The 21,727-nt window shown below is 39.2% G+C and overlaps 1 protein-coding gene across 1 annotated transcript in view; it reads right to left on the bottom strand.

Moving 5' to 3' along the window:
- Window positions 1-21,727, bottom strand: part of LOC139689925 (collagen alpha-1(IX) chain-like) — a 110,227-nt gene that overhangs the window by 76,239 nt on the left and 12,261 nt on the right. The window contains exons 3-4 of the mRNA XM_071587057.1: window positions 10,327-10,368; window positions 493-709 (exon numbers count right to left, since the gene is read on the bottom strand). Of these exons, the coding sequence (XP_071443158.1) occupies window positions 493-709; window positions 10,327-10,368 (259 nt within the window). The remainder of the gene's footprint in view (window positions 1-492; window positions 710-10,326; window positions 10,369-21,727) is intronic.

Here is a 21,727-nt window from a genome sequence, read left to right as displayed (position 1 = left end):
TGCTTGAAAAATGAAATAAGGTTAACCGGGGACTAAGATATGTAAGACTCACGGCGTGTATAAGAAATTCACCCATTCAAAGCTGATGAGTCTCAGTAATAGCCCCACAAACGCTGGCGGTTTATCAGGAAGTTCTAGTACTCAGAAATTAACAACAGACAACGTTTTTAAATGTTCCATGGCTGTCTTGAGACAGCAACTAGGTTTAAGCTCGGGTTCTTCAGTCGACAGTTAAAAACCTCAAACCATTGGGTCACCAATTAGAATGTCAAGGTTGGATGTACAAAGGGGATTTGCTTTCCCAACCCTGTTTTAAGACCTTGATTCTGATTATGGCCTCTTCACCATCGTCTTAATTCCGCTGCTAAAGGTCACCCTGCCTTCGGTTCTTTACGATTTCTTTACTTACGTACGTTTCCTCGCTCGCGTACGACCATTTTCAGTCCACGGCTGAGGCTCGTTGGCCGAGAGCCATTGGATCCACCAACTTACTGAGTGGGAAGAATGAGGTTCGCGTCCCTCTCCAGCCTGTAAGCCGTCTGCATCCTGTTGGATCCCCGGACCCTCGTCACCCCTGGGTACTGCGTTTCCAGGACGTCGAGACGGAATTTCCTGATGAAGTCGAAAGCTTCGAGATCATCTTCGCCGGGCCTGTAGCCGGCGCATGGTCCGTTGCTTTCGGGGTCCAGCGGCTCGTAATTGTTGCTCTCTGGAGCGAAGAGAAGGACAAGGGGATGTAGGGGGAGGGGCGAGCAAATGAAAGCCGGAAGTCGGAGAGAGAGAGAGAGAGAGCTGGGAAGAGGTGAGGGAAGGCCGAGCTACGAACGAAGGTAGGCACGCGCATGACGACACAGAGCAACAACCCTTAAACAAACCATGGAATTAGCACAAAAAACACACAATTTGGCTCGGATTCTTTTATTTGATTGGTCCTGGAATACTACCAACGGCTCTTTCCTTCCCTCCGATCGATGCCGAGGTCGGAGACGAAAGAGCCTCACCTCTTTCAAAACAGATTATTTAGTTAAGGATTTATTTTATTATATTATCGTAGAATCATTTAGGCTATGGCGATCAAAAAATCAGGGTCAAATCACCTAACTATCCTACACTTAGCGTAGTAAGTGAGGAGGTTTACTTATAAAAGGCTCGGCTGTAATACGGGCGTCTCACGTTAAGGGCACCAAGCTAGGGAATTTGATACAAACTTTCTCGCTTCACCCAGCGGACATAACCATTCGGAAAAATAAAAAAAACATCGTACGTCTTTTATGAATGGAATGCTGCCGAGCATAAAAAATAAAAATGTGGATAAAATAGAGTAATTGAGGAAAATACTTCATTTTTTGACTTGGTGGTTTAGTAGAAATACAGTTTAGGTTTTAGTAGTTACAGTTTAGTATTACGTATTGAATTAATATTGCTATTTTATTATCTCAAATATTTTTATCGCCAGTGTCTCACCTAAATGGTTTTAAAACATAGTCAAATAGCTATAATTATTTGAAAATTTAAGTTATTATAAATTATAAGAAAATTTCATTTAAGTATTGATAAATTAAAATAAACAAGGTGGGAGAGCAAATTGGTAACCTGGGGCAATTCATTTTCGCATACGTATGCACAGATGCACCAAATAGAGTGTTTAAAGTCCTTGTACATCCTTGAAATTGCTAGCAGTTTCCATGGCATTGAAAGGGTCGTTAATTTCATCGCCCGACCTTTGCCTTTGCAGTGTGATTGGCTCAGGGAACCGGAGTGCAATGAGATTAGGAGGAAGTGCCGGTAACAGGGTTTCAGGAGAGTTTGGACTCCACCACATGGCTCCGATTGCGCGCAGAGGAAAGAGATTAGCTCCATTTCCCACGAAAATCCCCAGGTGGAGCATACGAGGTGAAAGGTGCCAAAAAATAGGTAACATATATACGCAGTAAAACTTACCATAGACATGTTTCATCTCATTCTGTGACACATGGAAATATTTCATGCCATATTAAAAACAAAACTTGTGGGAATCGTTGTGTTAATGATATGTCGTTCAGGTTCTCAAAAAATGCGCTTGTTCCAGTGGGCTGGACTGAAATTCATTAAAGTCAGTCAAAAGTCTACATTTAATCATTTATTTCATTTAACTCATTCCACAGAAGGAAATTAAAAGCCTTGATTTCTTTATTCCTCACTCTGATTCGCAACAAAACTTTTAATTTTCCCAACTTGATTGAATCGATTTACATTTATGGCGAGAAAAAAGAATCAAACCCACAAAGTGATGAGGAAACCCTCGTGTAAACTATCCAGTTGCTAATGCTCAGCCCACAGGCACCAGGTTGACCTCGTGTCGATGGCTCATGATAGTTTTCATTTGGAAATCTAGGCCCAAAACTTTCTTCAAAAGTAATTAGATGTGACGTTCGGGACAAAAGAGATTAATGCCTAAAGAGAGCATGCTACGCGTGCGTTTGTGTTAGATATTTCCTATAATGAAAGCACTTATTTTACATGATGAACACAACAAAAGGAAACGAAGGCAAAATTCATGTTTCACCGAAAATTTTCCAATAAATCTCCATCACATGACTAAATGAGACACAAAAATCATTCAGAATTGCGAAATGTGCAATGAATGCTCAGAAGGAAATGTAAGTGGGATTGGCGAGAGTGAATCAATACGATGTGAGTGAAAAGAACGAGTAACAATAGTCACAACTACATGCATTCTGTGCTAGTTTTATTAGATTAACTTTAAGATAAAAATGTGTTTTACACTTAAGAAATATTTCTTGAAAAGGTTAAGATTAATACATTTAAATAGTAACACACAAAACTAGGAGAATTCATCTGGAAATCACAAATATATACATGCGGGGTACCGTGCGAGCAACTTTGAATATTAATTAATTGGTTGGAGATTTTATCAATAATGTATCAATCAGCGTGAAATACAACTGACGGGAAGTTTTACTCTTGCTAAGAATTTATATTTTCAGGAGGTGACTTAATGTTTCGGTAAATTTTATATAAGATCCTTCCACCCTTCCAACATCTCCAAAAACTGAATTTCAATGCAACATGTGTTTTTAGTGAACAAAATAATTACCATACAGATATGGCTAGCATTTCCATTTGCGGAGTGAAGGAATTTAACGCAAAAATTAACAGAATATAAGTTATTGATGACTTTACCCGTATTGTAGGAGTGTTAAAATGTTCAAGTGCAACAACACCATAGAGTTAGTCGCAGTATAGATTCTTGGATAAATAGGAAGTTAGAAGTATCCAATATGAAATGAATTAGAATTTGAGAGTATAAGTGACACCTTCCACATGAAGAATAAAAACGCCACTGTTTCAACCAGAACCAGTGACATAAGTTCTGAAACCCTTCAAGCAATTATTATTTCTACTCACTTTCTATTATGTAAGTACAACAGTGATGATGTTGAAAGTATTCTAAAAATTTAAAGTTTTCATATTCATTACTTAATAACGAAGGTCCATTTGTTCAGTTCGTTGATAATTTCGCCGTAGTTGAACAAGGAATTGCGTCGTTGCACGTGCTCACGGAATGGAGTAATGAAGACCAAAATGTTACCATTAGAATCGAAAAAATGGGTACGAACATCAAATATCGGTGCACAGCACTGCTTGCAGCTTTATAAATGTCAGAGTGAAGATTTCATGCTGAAGCTGGAGAAGCAAAGCATTCAAAGCGTTATAGCGATACTCAGTCTACACAGGATAAAATTCTAGTGCCCATATTTTCATGCATTGGAATAAATGCAAAAACCAGGAACATACGAAGTGAAAGAAAGTCCTTTCTATCGTATATGAAGTTAACGAATACTTCCATTTTCTTAGGAATGCAATGATATACCGGAAAATATAGATTCTTAATTCATTCCCTTTGACAATCTATCCTTACTCTTTCAGAATTTATTGTAATAGGATTTGATTGTTGAATGACGAAGTCGCATTATTTGAAGAGGAAACTAGCCGAAAAACTTAATAGTTTTTGCTATTCAATTTCAATCAAAATTCATGAAATATATAAAAAATCGACACCAGAATTTTCAATGATTCCTGTTACGTATTTTCTCTTTACCGTTTCCCGTAACCAGGCCAATCAAGTTCGAACAATTGTACAGATATTTGGCTGCCCAATTCTTTTTCGAAATTTTGTAAATTCTAGCAAAAAATCATATTGCTATTCCAATCAATCAAATTTAAAATAATGACGCTATTGGGAAGGTGAAGTTCGATGTCAAGGATTGATGGTCGCCTAGCAGTAGTTTCGCAGCCGTATCCTCTTGGGAACGAGTCGTAGCGATTCAGAGCCCTTAAAACAAGAGTTCTTGTGACTGCATAATTATCATTCTATTTGTATCAGGATAAAGAATATTCGACCGAAATTGTTCAAGCGGGCTTTACTGCCTCCAGCAATTTTACCCAAATTTATGTATTACGAATTAGTACATCGTTTTGTTTGAACTCCTATTTGGAAAAGTGACTAGGGCTTTGAAATTTCAGCATATATTTTTGATGGCCGTTGATTTGACCACATAAATGTTTTATTGAAACCAAACGATGTAATCAACATTTAGGCATTGATAGAGAAAAATACCATCGCTATTTAACAAAATAGTAAAATAAAAACTGCACGTGTTATTACAGAGAAATTTTATTACAGGATTAAATATGCACCAAGTTTTAAATAAGTAGGTTAAAAGTCACTTGTTATGATTAAGCACTGGGTTAAGGTACACGTATCTTAGAGAAATGCAAGGGGGCAAGTTATATTTTTCGCAAAGAAATTTGGACAAGTTTTTTTTCAGTTTGCTGCGCTGTCATCCTCCTAGAGCTGCAATAAAAGTAATAAATCACCAAGATAAGATGGCTTTCGAAAACCGCCACTCCTAACCTCCGATTGAGACGGTTCCTCTCGCCTAACGCCTCGTCAAACGCACCTGAGTGATCTCTACACCCACCCTCCGAGGCGGACGAGAAATTACATTTCTCGCACGTTTGGCGAGAAATTGCTCTTTTCTTATTTGAAGAAAAAAATGAAAACGCCTCCGAGAGGGAGACGAGCGCCATTATCTCCTCTTTTGAACCATCCCTCCATTCGTTGTGAGCGAGGTGGAAATCCGAACGGAGCAATATTATGCGTCCGGGACTGACTGCTAGGGCCTCCTCCTATGGATGGGTTAGTGTGCTCGGAAGAGTCAGATGAGGAGAGATGACGGGAGGGGATATGAGGGCGGGGAGGAGGAAGTGGTGCGTGAAGGGACAGGAAGACCTCTGGGCGCGTCCCCGAGCGCGGAGGAGGAAGAGGTCGAAGGAAGGGAAAGCCGACCCGAGCGGCAAAGATTCGGCTATCTCGTGTGGTGCGGGGGCGAGGCGCGGTCTCATTCTCAGAGGATGCTCAAACGCTTCGGCGGAAGCGAGCTAGGGGAGGATATTGGGAAGCCGGGGGAGAACGGGTGGTGGAGGAAAGCGAGAGGGATGAAGGGGACCACGGGGAGAAGTGTGAGGGGTAAATTGGGGCGGAGGTCGTGGAATCGGCAAAGGAAGAGAACGGGACGAAGACGGATGATGGGGTGGGAGAGAGAGGGAGGGAGATGGACCGGGGAAAGAGGGGAGGTGAAGGGCGTGGGACCGGGGAAAGGGTGATGGGCTGCTCTGGGACACCACCGAAGGCAATGCACGGCGCTGTGGCCACGATCGCCAAGCACGAATTTAACTTCCCCGCCATTACCGCATTTACACCCGTCCTAATCGGGTGCGCGTCAATTTCAATTTGCCACCGTCCGATTGCATTTCCGTCCACATTTATTTACGCATCCCCTCAATGCTGTTCCCTTTCTACGCAGCCAAAGTCAAAACGCCTTATTTCTACGTCATCTTAGGGGACCCGCTCGGATTTATTGATGTCATACACACTGCTCCGTCTTTGCACAGCCATACTGTGCCCTTCACTTCATGATAATCCTAATACGCCTGTTATCGTCCTGAGTCCTGGTAAGTAAGGACACTCCACGAACAAGCGTGTTAGCAAAAGTGGAACTTGTTCATTGATAGGTTTAGGTTTTTCATGTGGGAAGCCGGTGAAGACTTGCCGGAAGTTACAGACGGTAAAACTATCAAGGCTGGTGGCCTTACAAAATGTATGTACTTATAAAAGCCATTTTTGTCCATATATTTAACTTATTAAAACTTTAAGGTCATTGTTTTCATTGATAACGATGGTAATCAATCTGTTACTTTAATATTTAATCAATTTCCGATTTACGAACCAAAGGACCGAAATCACGCACTCATGCTTATTTCACTTCTGCCATTTATCGATAACACTCCTGCGTTCTTAGCGTTATATTGGGAGACTCGTATAGCTTTGCAGATCAAGAAATATTTTGGTAACTGTTGTCTACGTCAAATGCACGAATAAAAATTGATATTAACTTCCAGGTCCATCGTTGGTATGATACCAAATTCGTTTCGATTGATACTTGAATGTAATATCAAAATGATGCAAATGAATTTTCATTAACAGCAAAACAATGCTCTCATATTATAATAGCTTTGGAAGATAATTAGGAACGTTAATCAGTAACCACCAGCATTTGCTTTGCATCCAGAATTTGGTGATCACCCTACGATGTGACTAATAGTATTTTTATTGCCAATACTATTTTCCTTGGTAAACAGGTATATATATATATATATAAATAAAACAAAGGTAATGCGATTTTTTAGAAAGAAAAAGGCTAAGCTTAACATTAAAATAGGAGGGCAAAAACTAGAGCAGGTAGAACAGTTTACGTATCTCGGTAGTGTTTTGGACCAACACGGTCAAAGTAGTAGGGACGTAAGGAGAAGAATTGCACTAGGCAAAGAGGCTTTCACAAGGAGGAAGGAGTTAATGACGGGGTCGTTGAGTAAGGATGTTAAGAAAAGACTCGTAAAAACTTTTATATGAGACTGGAGGCTTTTTAAATGCGGGTGCGGAGTAGAATGGAGAAGGTGAACTGGACAGAGAAGAAAACAAACGAGGAAGTACTTTGATATGGAGAGTAGCTATGTACGGCGCGGAAACGTGGCCATTGAAGCTGGAGGATAGACGTCGACTGGAGGCTTTTGAAATGTGGGTGTGGAGAAGAATGGAGAAGGTGAAATGGACAGAGAAGAAAACAAGCGAGGAAGTACTTGGTATGGTGGGCGAAGAGAGGGGTTTGTTGGGAGCAATCCTATGGAGGCAGGAAAAGTGGATGAAGGGGGTGTTGACTGGCAGTGGGATGTTGAAGACTGTAATAGAGGGGAGAATTTTGGGCAAAAGAGGAAAGGGAAGGAACAGGATAGGGATGTTGGACGGGATGAAGGGAGGAAGAAAGTACTCAGAGATGAAGAGGGACCTGATATAGAGTAGGATGATGGATTTTGTGTTTTGTTAGGAGTAATAAAATATTTGTTTGGTAGTTGTGTCCATCGAAAAACCTACCTTAACCGGTAGATTAACTTAAAATTAAAATATATATATATATATATATATATATATATATATATAATATGCAGTCAGGTTAAATAAAATACGGGTAATCATAAAACCTGATGCATGTAATGAAACTGGAGTGAAGAGCTAAATTATAAATTAAAATAACATGGCTTCAGTTAAATGGATAATTTGGTATGGGATCAATTACACTTCGAATAGAATATTTGGGCGACTTTAATGAAGATAAACGGAGCAGTTAGGATAAAAAAAATCCCTCAAAGTTACTCAGGTAGTACGAAGTAAACGGGAGTATTTTTGGTTTCTGCCTTAGCATTTATTGGGGTGGTGTTTAATCAGAAGAATTCGTCCGACGACAATTAATCCACATCCAAAAATTACGGAAATCAGTGGAATACGTACGAGGACGGCGGAGTGCACGGTTTAATTTCGTTCGCTGCAAAATCATTACTATTCGCATCTGCCAGAAGGTTGAAGAGCAAAACCAGCGGCTACAGAGACATAGCGCACGTTGGGTTTTCGAAAGGGGAGAGAACGCACAACGAATATTGAAATGCAAAGAAAACATGGTTGGGAAGCCTTGGCTTACTTTAGGGATTTCGGAACGATCATTGCAAGTGCAGATGCGACAAAGTTAAAGAAAGGATTCAATAAAAATGAGCTGTACAGGGAAACATTTTTCTTTGGTGGTGTAGCACTGTCTTAAATGAAACTTCATCTGTTACATTGTAAGCTTTGCCACGCCTAAAAGACTTTTTTTTCCGGACAGCGTCCATTATCTAGTGTGCTTCAAATCTTTACCAATAGTCTACGACGATTATATCTTGTCATTATTAGACCTGTATATATATATATATATATATATATATATATATATATATATATGTATATATGTATATATATATATATATATATATATATATAGGTATATATATGTATATATATGTATATACATATATATACATATATATATACATATATATATATATATGCTATATATATATATACATATATATTTCATGACCTTGTTCTTCACACACTCAATGGCATTTGATTTAATTCTTATTTATGTACTGGGAAATTTTTAAAATTTACTGGTGATGGCGACCTATTCTACTGCCTCCCGTTTCTTTTCATTTTCGTCATCACTGTGTTAGTTCAGGGTTTCGATACCCGGTAGTCAAGCAAATATTTTTTCGAGGTACAGGCGGTATAGAAACGCAGTGGACTAAAGTTTGATACAGAAATAAATTTATGATACACTCTTAACATTCTTAGTTACCCACTTATACATACATGTTTTCCTGAGGATAAATCAAGATTTGAAAATCTACCCGCGTGGAAATTACGGATTTCAGCGTTCAAATGAGTAGGTCACTATTGTTGTTGTTACAGCAAACTTCCTAAAATTCTACACAAAAGTTAATAGAAGTGTATGTTGAACATGATACATATGAATGACAATTTAAATACATTTTTTCTACCCGCCAACATACCCGACAATCAACATTTTCAATGATTGACCGATTTCGAAGATGATCTATTTCGAAATTTCGAGGTTGAATTATGTTTAATTCCCAATTCTAATGTAAGTTTTTTTGGGCTTGAATATATTTTCTAGTGTCCATGGCGACGCGGATAATCTATATCTGCCGGGGGAAGCAGAGGGAGCGGAAATTAGTGTGGGGTGAGACCGGGTAGGGAGGGGGAGGGGGGGAGGGGTGTGTGGGAGGAAGGGCCGAAGAGGAAGAGGGAGGAGCAGGGGAAGGAAGTCGTCTTTCTGTTTTTGTCGGATGGTATTCGGGGCACGGGACATAAACGCGAGGAATGTTGACGAGAGTCGCAGTTTCCAAGATGCTCGCGGGTCGTTGTCGTGGCGTCCGCCCGCTATCTGATTCATGCCACCACTCCATCCCGCGGCCCGAGAGCCTCCATTCACTCCCCAGCCAGCGTGATGTGTTCCGCGGCTTGAATCATTCGTGGCGGTCTAAAAAATAGAACGCCGGGGAATGAAAAATGGGCAGCCGACGTGAAAGACCCTCAAGTCGGAGTCTGCCGAATCGTTAGAGCATTTTCTGTAGCTTTGAAAATGTTCTGATGATAAATCAATTCGACATTTTGAGCAATTACCGTCGTTGATTTCGTAAATTTGATTCAACATTACATCCTATACATCAATTCTTATGATACATTGATTTAAAAAATAATGACCGCGGTTTTTAATCGACTAGCCTTACATTTACACAATGTTTTTCATGTGATCAAACTCCTTCTACATCAAAAAATTATAAAAATACTGTTGAAGAAACACTGGTAATAAGTGCAGTTTTACATCTTCATTATTTAAAAAATGATGAATTTAGGAAAATCACATCATTATAATGACGTGTGGGTGACTAGGAGGAAGAACGTCTCACAGGGAAATTGACAAAACGGTCAAACATCGGTGTGCGAGAATAACATGCCATTGATTGACGTGCATTTACATTTACTACACATTGTAATGTCACTACGTGAATTTCTAAAAAAAAAACCAATGAGGAATGAGTATTCCGTATCTCTCCAAGGCTGACGAATCTCAGTTATGCGATAAAAGCATGTGGTATTCGACAAGAAGTTATCCAAGCTTGACTCGGAGGTTTTTAATGAGAACTTTTCAAATAAACATCATGTCTGTGAACAGCAAGGCCATTCACTACTGGTGAGTTTATTTATTTAGAATATAGCCCACGAATAATAACTGAATCATCAAAAGGAGCTTTAGAGAGGTACATATTATATGTATAAATAAATATAGAAGATATTGATAGGGAAATTACCTTTCCAGTCGTCGGTGGAATTATATCTGTAGCGCTGTGAATCTGAAATTTCGAAAATAATGAAAAACATAGATATTGGTAAACTAACGGGAAATGGAGAACGCGGTATTTCATAAGTTACTTCATAACTATACTTACATAAAATACGGAAAATGTTGCGCAAAATATATAGGATATTAGCATTAATTTGAAGGCATAATTTTGAGTATTGATAGCAATACATGCAGTTAAGTCATAAAGCACAATATCGTCTTTGGCCAAAAATATTAGAATGAAATTAGAAATTTGATTCCTCAGTTCACTTTATTAGGAGGATAATAATTTTTAAAGGAATTAAGAGAGTAAAAAATGGATCACAGAGTATATTTAATAAGAATACATTTACAAGCTATTATCTTCACATTTCACTTGCTCAAAGTATGCCGCTACCTGCGCTGCAAGAATATGTTTCATTACACCACGAAATACACTATTCAGGCAAAAATGCTACAATTGTTGCAGGCAACAAGAGTGGTAAGAGGAACTTGCAAGGGCCATGCATGCTCATTCGATAAAGATATATACGCACTTAAGAGTGTAAATATACTCGTAAGGAAGCAACATTGTCGTACACCCTGCAAACAATGTGGCGGATATTTCCTAAGGAATTAAACGTTTAAAAAATCAGTTTTCAATTTCGAATTAGAGAGAATAAATCGATATTTGTTTACTCAGTGCCTATCGAATTACTTAGAACTTACTAAAAATTTGGAAACAACTCACATGAGGATGATACATATATTTAAAAAAATATATGTACACATACATATATATGTGGGCGTATATACACACATATACTCGTATACATATGTGTATATATATATATATTGATATATTTATTTATTAGGTATTATACCGGCTAAGGTAGGTTATATATTTATTTATATAAATTTCAGAATGATATACCGTAAACTTCTTCAACCTTTCAATGATTTTGCCAGCGATTTCAAGATTTTAATATTATCTTTGCTGAAAAATATTTTTTCCTAATAGTTGTATCATTGAATGAATCAAAGATGCCACATAACGTAGAAAAACGTAATATATAACGAAATAAAGAGGTGATAAGAGGTGCACGAATATTGACGAGAGTAACGCTTTCTTCCTGAATATTATAAAGGCCCTTCCGCAGGTACCCTTAAGGCAAATAAAAGTATCAGTTAATTGGGGAAGAACCACGGAAAAATTGTACAGCAATGAAACATGGCACCTGCCCAAGAGTCCAGTATTGAACTTAGCTGGATCAGAAGGATTAAATGCACTAGTTGAGTTAAATATATGCGTAAAACGATTGAACTTCAAAACATTAATTTTGTATGAAAAAGGCTACACTTGTTTCACCTATTGTATACGTAATTATAAGGAATAACTCTATTGCACATTGAAAAAATCATGTTTTTGGGAGAGAAGTATAATGAAAGGATTATGAATGTTCAGATTCACGGAACAGTGCGCCCAGACACACCTGTAGCTATGCCGCGCGATAGTTTGATGGACCTTTCGATGACGCTTCACATTCAGCAAAGTCAGAAAGGAGTATGTTGCACCATTGATGCAAATAGTTAAAGCGTCTTCCAGGCCAGTTTATTGAGGAAACCCGGTGCAGGGGAGAGACCGGAGGGCTAGAGTGAGAGCCAAGAGAATTAGGATGAGGCGGGTGAGATTGAGGAACTCTTCCCTCCCATCGTATTCACCCCATTGGATCATTCAGCGCCTCCTCAGCACAAGCGACATCTGCTCGGCGGGGCGCCAACTTCCGAACTAACCGAGGGGTGGGCCCCTTGCGATATATGCGTCTCCGCGTCACTCGCCTGTGTTTAAATTGCGTTTTGTAAGGATACTCTAGGGAAGCCGAGAGCATTTCCGTCTGCCACGAGATCACTCTCTATCTAAATCGGCGTGAAGAAGACATAGATGTTTTAGATGCGGTTTCCGGATCCCGATGTCTGTAGACATAAGAGAGTTCAATTGAATTCCAAGAGATAATTTGGATAACATTCGAACTGGTTTAAGTACACCTGAATTTTACCTCAATGTATTACCTACACATGTTTGTTTTTGTTGGAGAAGATATTGGAGCGAATTTTGCAACGCCAAAATGGGCACTCGGTCGTACATACAACCAGGTCAAAATTGCAAGAGATTTACCTCCCTAAAATAGAATTCCCCCTGAGAGGCCGAAAAAAATGTTTCAATAAATCACTAAGCCCCAGAATCTTTCGCTTTCTCGAACCCACGAAGACGCCCAATTTATAAATATCTTTGCATGAATATCTATGAATTAATAAGTATTTAATAAAACTATTTGTACTTTCATTTTGAGTCATCGGGACAAAGTGGACACGGAGAAGAGTTTAATATTCCGTGAATGTTATTTTCTCATCACTAAAAATCTCACACATGTCTGTCTGATGGTATTTATCCATCTATTATTTTTAATGCTTTGACGATTAAAACTGAAATGTGATGAATTAAATTTTGAAATAAAAAGTAACAGTTTGATTGTGCTTTATTGTTTCTCAGTGACTTCTCAAGAAAGTTTTTATGTAGGTAGTTTTGTTTCTTCTAAAGAATCACACAAGTTCTATTCCAGTCATATTTTGCGCCCACGCTTTCTATACATATTGCTTGCATTTATCGAAACACAGAAGGCAAGTGATTTTTAATGTGTATATTTATATTTCGTAGTCAAAGTGCAGCATACATAGCAGCCCCAAATTTGAAAAAGTTTTGCTTCAAATAAAGGAATCAAGAACATTATTTATTTGCATAAATGAATTCATTTATGTGTTAAAATAATAAAAAAACTTCTTCAATTTAAGAAGCAGTTGTTTACTTATAAAATATGTTCATTGAAATGAAGAAATCTTTCCGGAGTGGTATGCAAGCTGCTCATTGGAGCGTTGTCAGAGTAATTAGTTCTTCTGTCGTGCTCGGTTAGCATAACATTGCACCCCCTCGCTCAACTCATAGTAAATGCTCCTACATTGGTTTTCATAAAGAAAATATCAAATGGACTGAGGAAATTATTCTCTCCTCGCCTTAGAAAGCATTGTCAATACAAATGTATTCCTACCAATTTTTTTGTAGATGTGTGGGAAAATTCACAGGCAAATATACCCTTTCGAAACACTATGCTTCATTAAAAAAAATTTTGATATAATGAGGGAGAGCAAATATTTTACGCTACTTCCAACGTGAAGTGAGCTTTGGATGAGGTCGGACCGCTGGCTAAAAGATTAAATGGAATGAAGCCAGGCCAAGGAAATCACAACGAGAGTTGGGTCTATGAGAGAAATAATCAAGCCTTTTGTCCTAAAATATTTGCAAATGTGTTAAGAAAATAATCGGAGCCATTAAAGTACACATATAAGGAAAATATTGGAAAACAGACAGAATATTTATTCAAAGTAGGAAAAAAAATTCTCTCATCCAAGTTGAATGAAGAGTTAAGTCTTAAGATTGACAAATGAAAATGAAGATTCTATCTCGATCATTCTACATACCCTCTAATAGTCAAGTTAATTCCAATATTCTTGGAATATATGGGAATAAATTAAAAGCAATAAAATGCACTATGAAGAAATAATTAAATAATTTGAACAGGTATTATTATAAAAATTAGGTACATCATTGAAAGATCTTATAAAACTTATTTCAGTATTTATGTTTCAATACGTAATTTTTTATATAATGAATAAAAATGAAGTATATAAAATATTTTTTCAAAAACAGTTAATTAGAAAAAAATGCTCAACACACATGCATTGTTGTAGATCTTCCATTTAGCCCGCCTACGTCATTTAAATAAACTATTGCTGGATTAGGAGAAATTGCAAGCAGATGATATTATTCCACTCGAAATATCTAGATTCGTGAGTTGAAAACACACACGAAGAGTATACATATACAAACAAACGTATGGAGGGAGTTTCCACTTTTTTTCCTCTACCAGCCTAAAGGTTATTTCCGCTCTCGCTATCCTGCATGTAATATTCAAGACGAAAGAAGCAACGATTTATAAAGGAAGCTCATCTGGAAAAGGGAAGGCGAAAAGAAAGGGGGCGTTGGGATGGAGAAGGAGGGGGATTGAAGGAGACGAACGTGCGTGCGACAATGGAGAATGGGACCGCCGGCATCCTCCGCAGAGCAAATAAAACTATCTCTCCTCCCACTGATGAAGGCCTAGTGTACACATTGTTCCCATCCGAGCCCCCTTCCACCGAGCCAGATTCATCCACTCTTCCCTTGCATCCAAATCCAGTGTTTTTTTGGATGCCCGGATCCCTTTCGTGGATTTCCTCGAATTCGGCGTGGCGGGAGGGATGGGGGAGATTGGGATTTCGGGGTGGAAGAGGGGTGGAAGTTGACTGGGAAGGGGAACAAGCGAATGGATGCCGAAAACGGGTCCATGTGCACACACACGCCCACAAACATCCACGGGGGCACAGTGGAGAACACGGAGGGAAGGAGTGGCGCGGGAGGGAAGGACATGAACTACCTGCGAATGGATCGCTCGAAGGGGGGAACTGGTGGAGCCTTCGAGGGGAGGGAGGCGGAAGCAGAAGTGTGGCAGCGAAAGAAGCATTGTTAGGACGTTACCATAGAAGCCATGGGACTCAGGGAATGAATCCCTGACGCGAACGTAGAAACAAGGATATTTTAAAAACAAACACGCGAAATAAAAGATTACTGAGCCATAATGAGTTTTGTATTTCTCAGAAACTGCGGGAGATACCGCAACAGTAACCTTTAACGGAGTCATCCGCTAATGCGGATTAAAATGCTACACTTTCTAATTCAACAATTTACAATGCCTTTTACTTCAAATGATTTTTACACTTTGAAAATGTTGCATTGAGTTTAATAATAATGCAGAAATGTTTAAGCCAGTACTTGGAAATGAAAAAAAACGTTACAGATTTTCTCGCTATCCTAATTGTGTTCGTTATTTTTAAGGCTGTGCGTCATCGTTTTTCCTATAGGAAACACATCCCAAGAGTGTTTTACGTCGGGAATACAAGCGGATATGCCGATAAAACACAATTGCCTAAAAGCATATACATATACGGAAATAAAACAAGTGTGAATATTTGAAATTCTTCAATCTGAACACGAAGAGTCAATTAAAAATATGGATTGCTTCGCTGTATAAGGATGAAGTGGATAGAACAATTATTTTTAAGTGCCCCATGCAAACTTTAAAAAATGTAAATTGTCTTCTCATCCAGTGAAAAAACTGCTGAAAATGTAATTGAATATTTTAACTCATGGGCGGTGAAATAAATAATAGAAAATTTATCGATTTTCAGGTTTCAATGAATAATTTATGTCGCATCACATCTCCGTTAATAATTTAGCAATGCTTAATACCAAAATATCGCCAACTCTTCTGGTTTTCAAATTACTGTCGAATGTACAACTAATTACGGATAATAGAGGCGGAGTGTTATTGCCCTTAGCCCCTGGTACCATGCACATTCGAATTTTAAATTAATGCGAACGTCCTCTCCAATTGTGGTACAATTAACATTTTATAAAAACAAAGATTGAAACAGTCAACAGAAGGAGACTTTTTACTGTCTCGTGAAACCGAGCTGTTTGATTTTTCGCGTACCCGATTTACATGGGTCACCAGAGGCGAACAGGCAACAAAACTTGCCCTCATATCCCAAGTACAGTTTTTAATTACGAATTATATGGTTTTATTACGAATATCACTCGCCGTCGGGCTTACAACTAGGCGAGGTCTACCCTTACCTATCGAATCAACCTTCGTGTTGATAACTGTGGTTATGGTATTGGAAATTACCATTCAATATTAAAATATTGCACTAGAAAAGTATAAAACTACAGATACAACGTAAATATTTGCATCATAATCAATAGCACATATTCCGGCTCGGAAAATGAGTTCAGTACTGAAAAACAATTTTTAAAACTTAAAATCCTATATTAGTTGTCAAAAAGTGATATTTGCGCGTGAAAACCTCTGAAAATCCCCAAATTAGAACGCAGAATCTTAAGCAACAATGAAGTCAGAAGGAAGTAAAGAAGCAGAAGGAGCCCCACAGTATATCCCATTCAATTGTACATTTTACGGAAATTTGTTATAGAAAATCGGTCATTGTTTAGGATGGGAGAAGCACTTACGATTAACTTGTCACTCTAATAAGTGTCTAAAATATTACACTACTCGTCTGCTCCCTTTAACAATCCTTTCCTACTGATATAATTGAAGTACACTAAATTTCAATGTGAAGGCAATGAACCCTAGGTTAGCGATTATCTCATGAAATGAAAATTTTAATTACAGCCGATTTTGAGGCTCTGATAAGTCTTGTAGACGATGCAAGTTTCTTTCGAGGAAATGCACGAGAAAAGCTTCCGCGAAAAGTAATCTGAATTTACTGGAACATTTTGAAAGCTAGGAACTAAAAGTATCCAAAGTTTCAAAATCTGACAGGCGATTAAGGGTCAACGTCAGCAATCAGACCGTTTAGGCTCATTTAGAGGGAGTTATGGTAGATCGTACTTCTCGTAAAACCCCAACGGGGTGTGAAATATAATCATAGAAGAAGGTGTGATAATGGGGAGAAAGAATTTCCTTCCCCTGCATCGCCTGAAGTTTCTAATGATTTTCTGGTGGCCTGACAATCGTGAAGTTAGTCATGGGCACCACTAGAGACCATGAAACACTCTAGACAGTAGCCCGGGGTTCTACTCACCAGTATACCCCGCCGCCTTGCAAAGAGGAATAAGAATACCAAAGATGATGGAGGTGGACGTGGACAAAATAAAGGAAGGAGTGCCAAGATAAGGGGCATAACAGACATGTACGAGGTATTGAGGGAAACGCTGCAGAACCTTTGAAGGAAAGTATAGGAGGAACTTAATTTGATGAGAATAAAACCAAAAAACTGTAAAATGATTATCCACATGCAAATTAATCACTGAAATTAAGTCCGAGGAATTATTTATGAAATTTTATTTTACGTTTCTATGAATCTCTGCGTTTAAATTCCATTTATAAGATAATAATTTCAATGCTGCACATAATTTGTACACCCATTCTACCGATCTTCAAAATATTGGATAGACAAATCAAGTATAAAATATGAAATAATAACTAGCGCAATGGAGTACAGAGAAAAATTCGGCGAGGACTCATAATCCTGACCATCACTGACGGCTACCCTTGCAATTTTGAAGTTCCAAGTTGAAAGGATAGTCCGGTGCAATCAAGGAAGGGAGCGAATGATGGGCTCTCTACTTCCTTCCCTTTCCTCTAACTACAAATTCTATCCGATACAAGACCTCTTGGTAACTTTTCATTATTAAGAAAATGAGAAGTAATTCCTCGACGTTCTTTCTGAGGACGCTTCCAGGTACGAGGAAAGTTCGCAACTTAGGCATACTTAAGTATGAGTACGAATATGATAGTAGATAAGTTCATGCATATTCAGACGCATGCATGAACTTATAGTTATGACGCAGGGCTGATGGCCTACCACCCCCTGCCACATATCCTTGCGGCGGCTCGCGGAGCATGTTGTACATGCAGATTAAGATTGAAATTATTTTGCGACACCACAGGGATTAAAAATGGAAGTAATAGAGAATCGGAATTCACGTTCGACCAACCCTTCGACCCGCGCCAGTCCAGAGGAATGGCGATTCTCGAGTGGGGGCACTCGGCCGAAGAGCATGACCAGGAATCGAGAGACAGGTGGAGGGAGATGCACGGCGACGAAGGGACTCCACTGGGAAGGCGCAACCGGCCTGGATTCCCCTCGGCTTCGACAACGACGTTCAGCACTCGAAGGAGATCCGGATTTTTCATTTAGGATCCATTATTGCATGATTCCTCGACGTGTTGTGGCTAAACAATAGCACGGTAGGCTATTGAGTAGAGTGTTGGTCAACTGACACGAGGGCCTGGGATCGAATTCGGGCGACGAACCTGGACTGGAGATTTCACCCAAACTGCGTGGACTTTTCGGGCTCCGCATTTTTTCTGGGAAACCGCATCCGCGTGAGGGAAAGGAATTGGTGCCTAAGTTTTGTTCATTCACTCGCCGATGGAATTATTACTGTGTGAGATCTACCTTTTAGCATTCAAAAAACGTTGGGTTATTAACAGCGGATGGCTGACAACATTTAAATGGTCAGACTTAGTACTTCATCGATAATACATCGTAATCTTAACGACATGAATAATTTATAAAATTACTCTTTTGTCCTTTATGAATTGAAACGGACCGAGTGCAACCTGAAAACCATACATCGTGGAAGTAAAAGCACTTTAGTGGAAACAAGTTAAAAATTCTTTCATTCAATTTCATCGAAATTAGTACTACAGTTTCCAATGAATTCGTGATGAGCTGAGAGTTACAAATTTGGCAAATGCGAAGAATGAAATAGAAACGTGATTACGAAAAGTGGATAGATAGATGAAATTACTTAATCGAGTTTATGACAGTAATCGATCCGTACGTGAAAACATTAATACCGGATCTGATAGATATACACTTATATTTCACTCGTCATGGTGACAGCTTGTGCCATTGTTCATTTCTGGCTGGCGATGGAAAAATCAACAAAATTCACTTTTATGGTTATTCGACCTTCTGATGTTCTAATTAAAAAAAATATTTCCGTTCAACCCTCCAAACTAAATATTGGGTTTTGATAGATAATAGATAAAATAGATATTTGAAGGAATGAGAAACTATGGCGAGCATAATTTAATAGCTTTAATGAATAAATTTTCCATGGGATCATAGATAAAAATTCCCGTAATAATTCCGCATAATATCTCCCGTCAGGATTCCATCCAAGCAATTACATGCAATCATCCGCAGTGAAAATTATAGAAGAAACCTGTCAAAGAAAGATTGAATTTTAAACTATCACTCTTTTTATTGGGATGTTGTCACAACTAGAAGTTGTGTAGTACTTACTGAATTGGTGTAATAATATCAAAATTCTATAGTAAAAATATGTCAGGATCCTGTCACGTTTACACTGTGAATACATTTTTCTAGGGTTGAAGCAGGAAACATTTCATACAAGGGAATAACGGAATAACTTGTCAATATTCCATGTATGTGCCTTTATTGTAAAGCGTGAGTACAGGAAACCTTAAATACACAGGGATCGAAAATGCTTACTAGAAATCATTGCGTGCCTCCTAGTTTGATATCAACTCGGGAAATACAAACGCACCAGTTAAGGGAAAGCGGCGATCTCCGACATTTCTACTTCGCATCGTCCGGAATGAGACTTTTCCCCAGCCCACAGTCTAAGCCGACTACATCATCCGATTCCGACATGTACAAAAAAAGACTGCAAAAGAACCAAAGGTATCATCGATTCGTATTGCAAGACAGCTCCACAATATCGATGCCGCTCTCCGAGGACGTTTGAGACCGCTGACGCCGGTGCCGATTCGCACCACTCAAGTTTCACTCAATTGCTGAGGCCTCTTTGCACTTCTCTGAACTCATCTTGCGGCGCAGGAGTCTTGATGACGCTCGGTTTGCATCAATCGGCGATCTCACGAGCGAACGACTTACCCTGAAGACATTCCACACGTACGAAGTCCAATTCCGATAAGTACGCCGAGACGAAAGAGCGTCGGCGTCGGGATGGAGAGGTTTACGGGGACGGGGAAGAGGGAGGGCGTGAGGCCGCGTTGGACGGAGGAGGTGGTCAGTGGAATGGGAGGGAGGGAGGGAGCCGTCTCGCCCTCCTGCCGCGCGTGACCGGCATCGCTTGTGCACCCACGAGCAGTGGAGGGGGGGGGGAGAGAATCGCAGGGGAGGACAGAAATGACGTACATCGTTTAAAATCACGTCCACACGATCAAATGGCTTTAAATGACGCTTTATGAGTACTCCGACGAACCGCTACACCACCTAAAGGCGACGGCCTTTTTGCAGGACCCTTCCCGAGGCCATTTTCAGCGTCCAAAACTTCTGCGATTCGAATACAGTTCTTCCAAACTTCCGTTTGCGTTGAGTTACCATCGGCGAATTGCATCACTGTGCACAACTCTACATTTTATCATCTGAGCCACCGAGGAATTGCATAGTACGTGGTGCTAAGCCCTCGTTTATCAAGAAACAATTTGCATCACATAACAAAATTATCGACAGAAACAGATTACACTCCATTTTTGAGCAGGTAGAATAGCGCTATCTTTTTCATTGCGCTGACCATTGTTTTTTCTATAGAAAAAAAGGGCTTCACAAATCGCTTTTGGTGACAGTTAATTTCTTATAGCTTTTTATTTCGGTCTCTCTTTTTGTATTCTGGGGTGTGCAATATCCGTTTGGGAACGGGGAACCCATGAGCGTGCAATTAAGAAGCAGCCCAGAGCGAGCTGGTTGCGCCTCAAACGAGGGACGGTCTGAGGACACGCGGCTCCCGGGCTGAAGTTTTCAACAATCACGCGACGCCTTTTTTAAGAAACGCACCTTTCCTCAGTAGGCACTCTTGTACTTGTTAGGGAAACAATTTGTGCGCAGCGGTGTAAATTCTCGATTCATAGTCCAGGTGAAGCCCATGAACACCTTCTTTCATTATAAAACTGATTTCTGTAACTTCTTTCCAGAAAGACGTTCCCATTTTCGTTCCATGAGGCCAATTTTCTTTAAGGCTTGATTTCCCCACATTGAATTTGAGGTCATTAAGACGCCCATTGATTTATCAGGTCGCATGCTCTTATGCCCACACCTCTGAGTCAGCACATGCGTGAGGAATGGAATTTATTTTCATAAAAATACATCACTGATCACTTGTTTGGATATAGTTTTACATTTCTTTCATTAAAACCACCAAAAAGCTCTGGAATCCCGACCTAACGCTATTACGTTTGTTTTCTCAGTATGACTTTCTTGTCTTAGTTAATGAAAGGATCGTAAAAATATAAACGCAGTCTACTTAAAAGATACTGTGTTACAAAACTGTCACTCTTGTCCTCATCAACTATTTCAATATTAATAGGGGAAATATATGTTTTCCAAATGCAATCTCGTATACTAATGAGAGATATCAGCTGCATTACGACTCATCATCGATGAAGAAGAAAATGGAGACTAATCACAGACTCCCGTAAAGGGCAGCCAAAATCGACATTATTCATGCAGTTTCTGGTAGATACGATATCAAATCATTAAGCGTATATAAACGCACCATATTAATTTAGTAGTATGTAATGAACGACGCACCAAACTCCGCAAACGTGTTCCATTCCATGGATTATGCACGTTACTGTTTTTAGTATTCTACTTTAATAAATAATTTTAGCACTTGAATCCGAGCTAAGACTCCGCCTCAAGAAACTGATGCCAGGGAA

This window comes from Hetaerina americana, unplaced genomic scaffold, assembly GCF_022747635.1.
Source record: "Hetaerina americana unplaced genomic scaffold, ioHetAmer1.1.p SCAF_29, whole genome shotgun sequence".
NCBI classification, from domain to species: domain Eukaryota; kingdom Metazoa; phylum Arthropoda; class Insecta; order Odonata; family Calopterygidae; genus Hetaerina; species Hetaerina americana.
The sequence above is the reverse complement of the archived record's forward strand: the minus strand, read 5'-3'. Positions and strand labels throughout refer to the sequence as shown.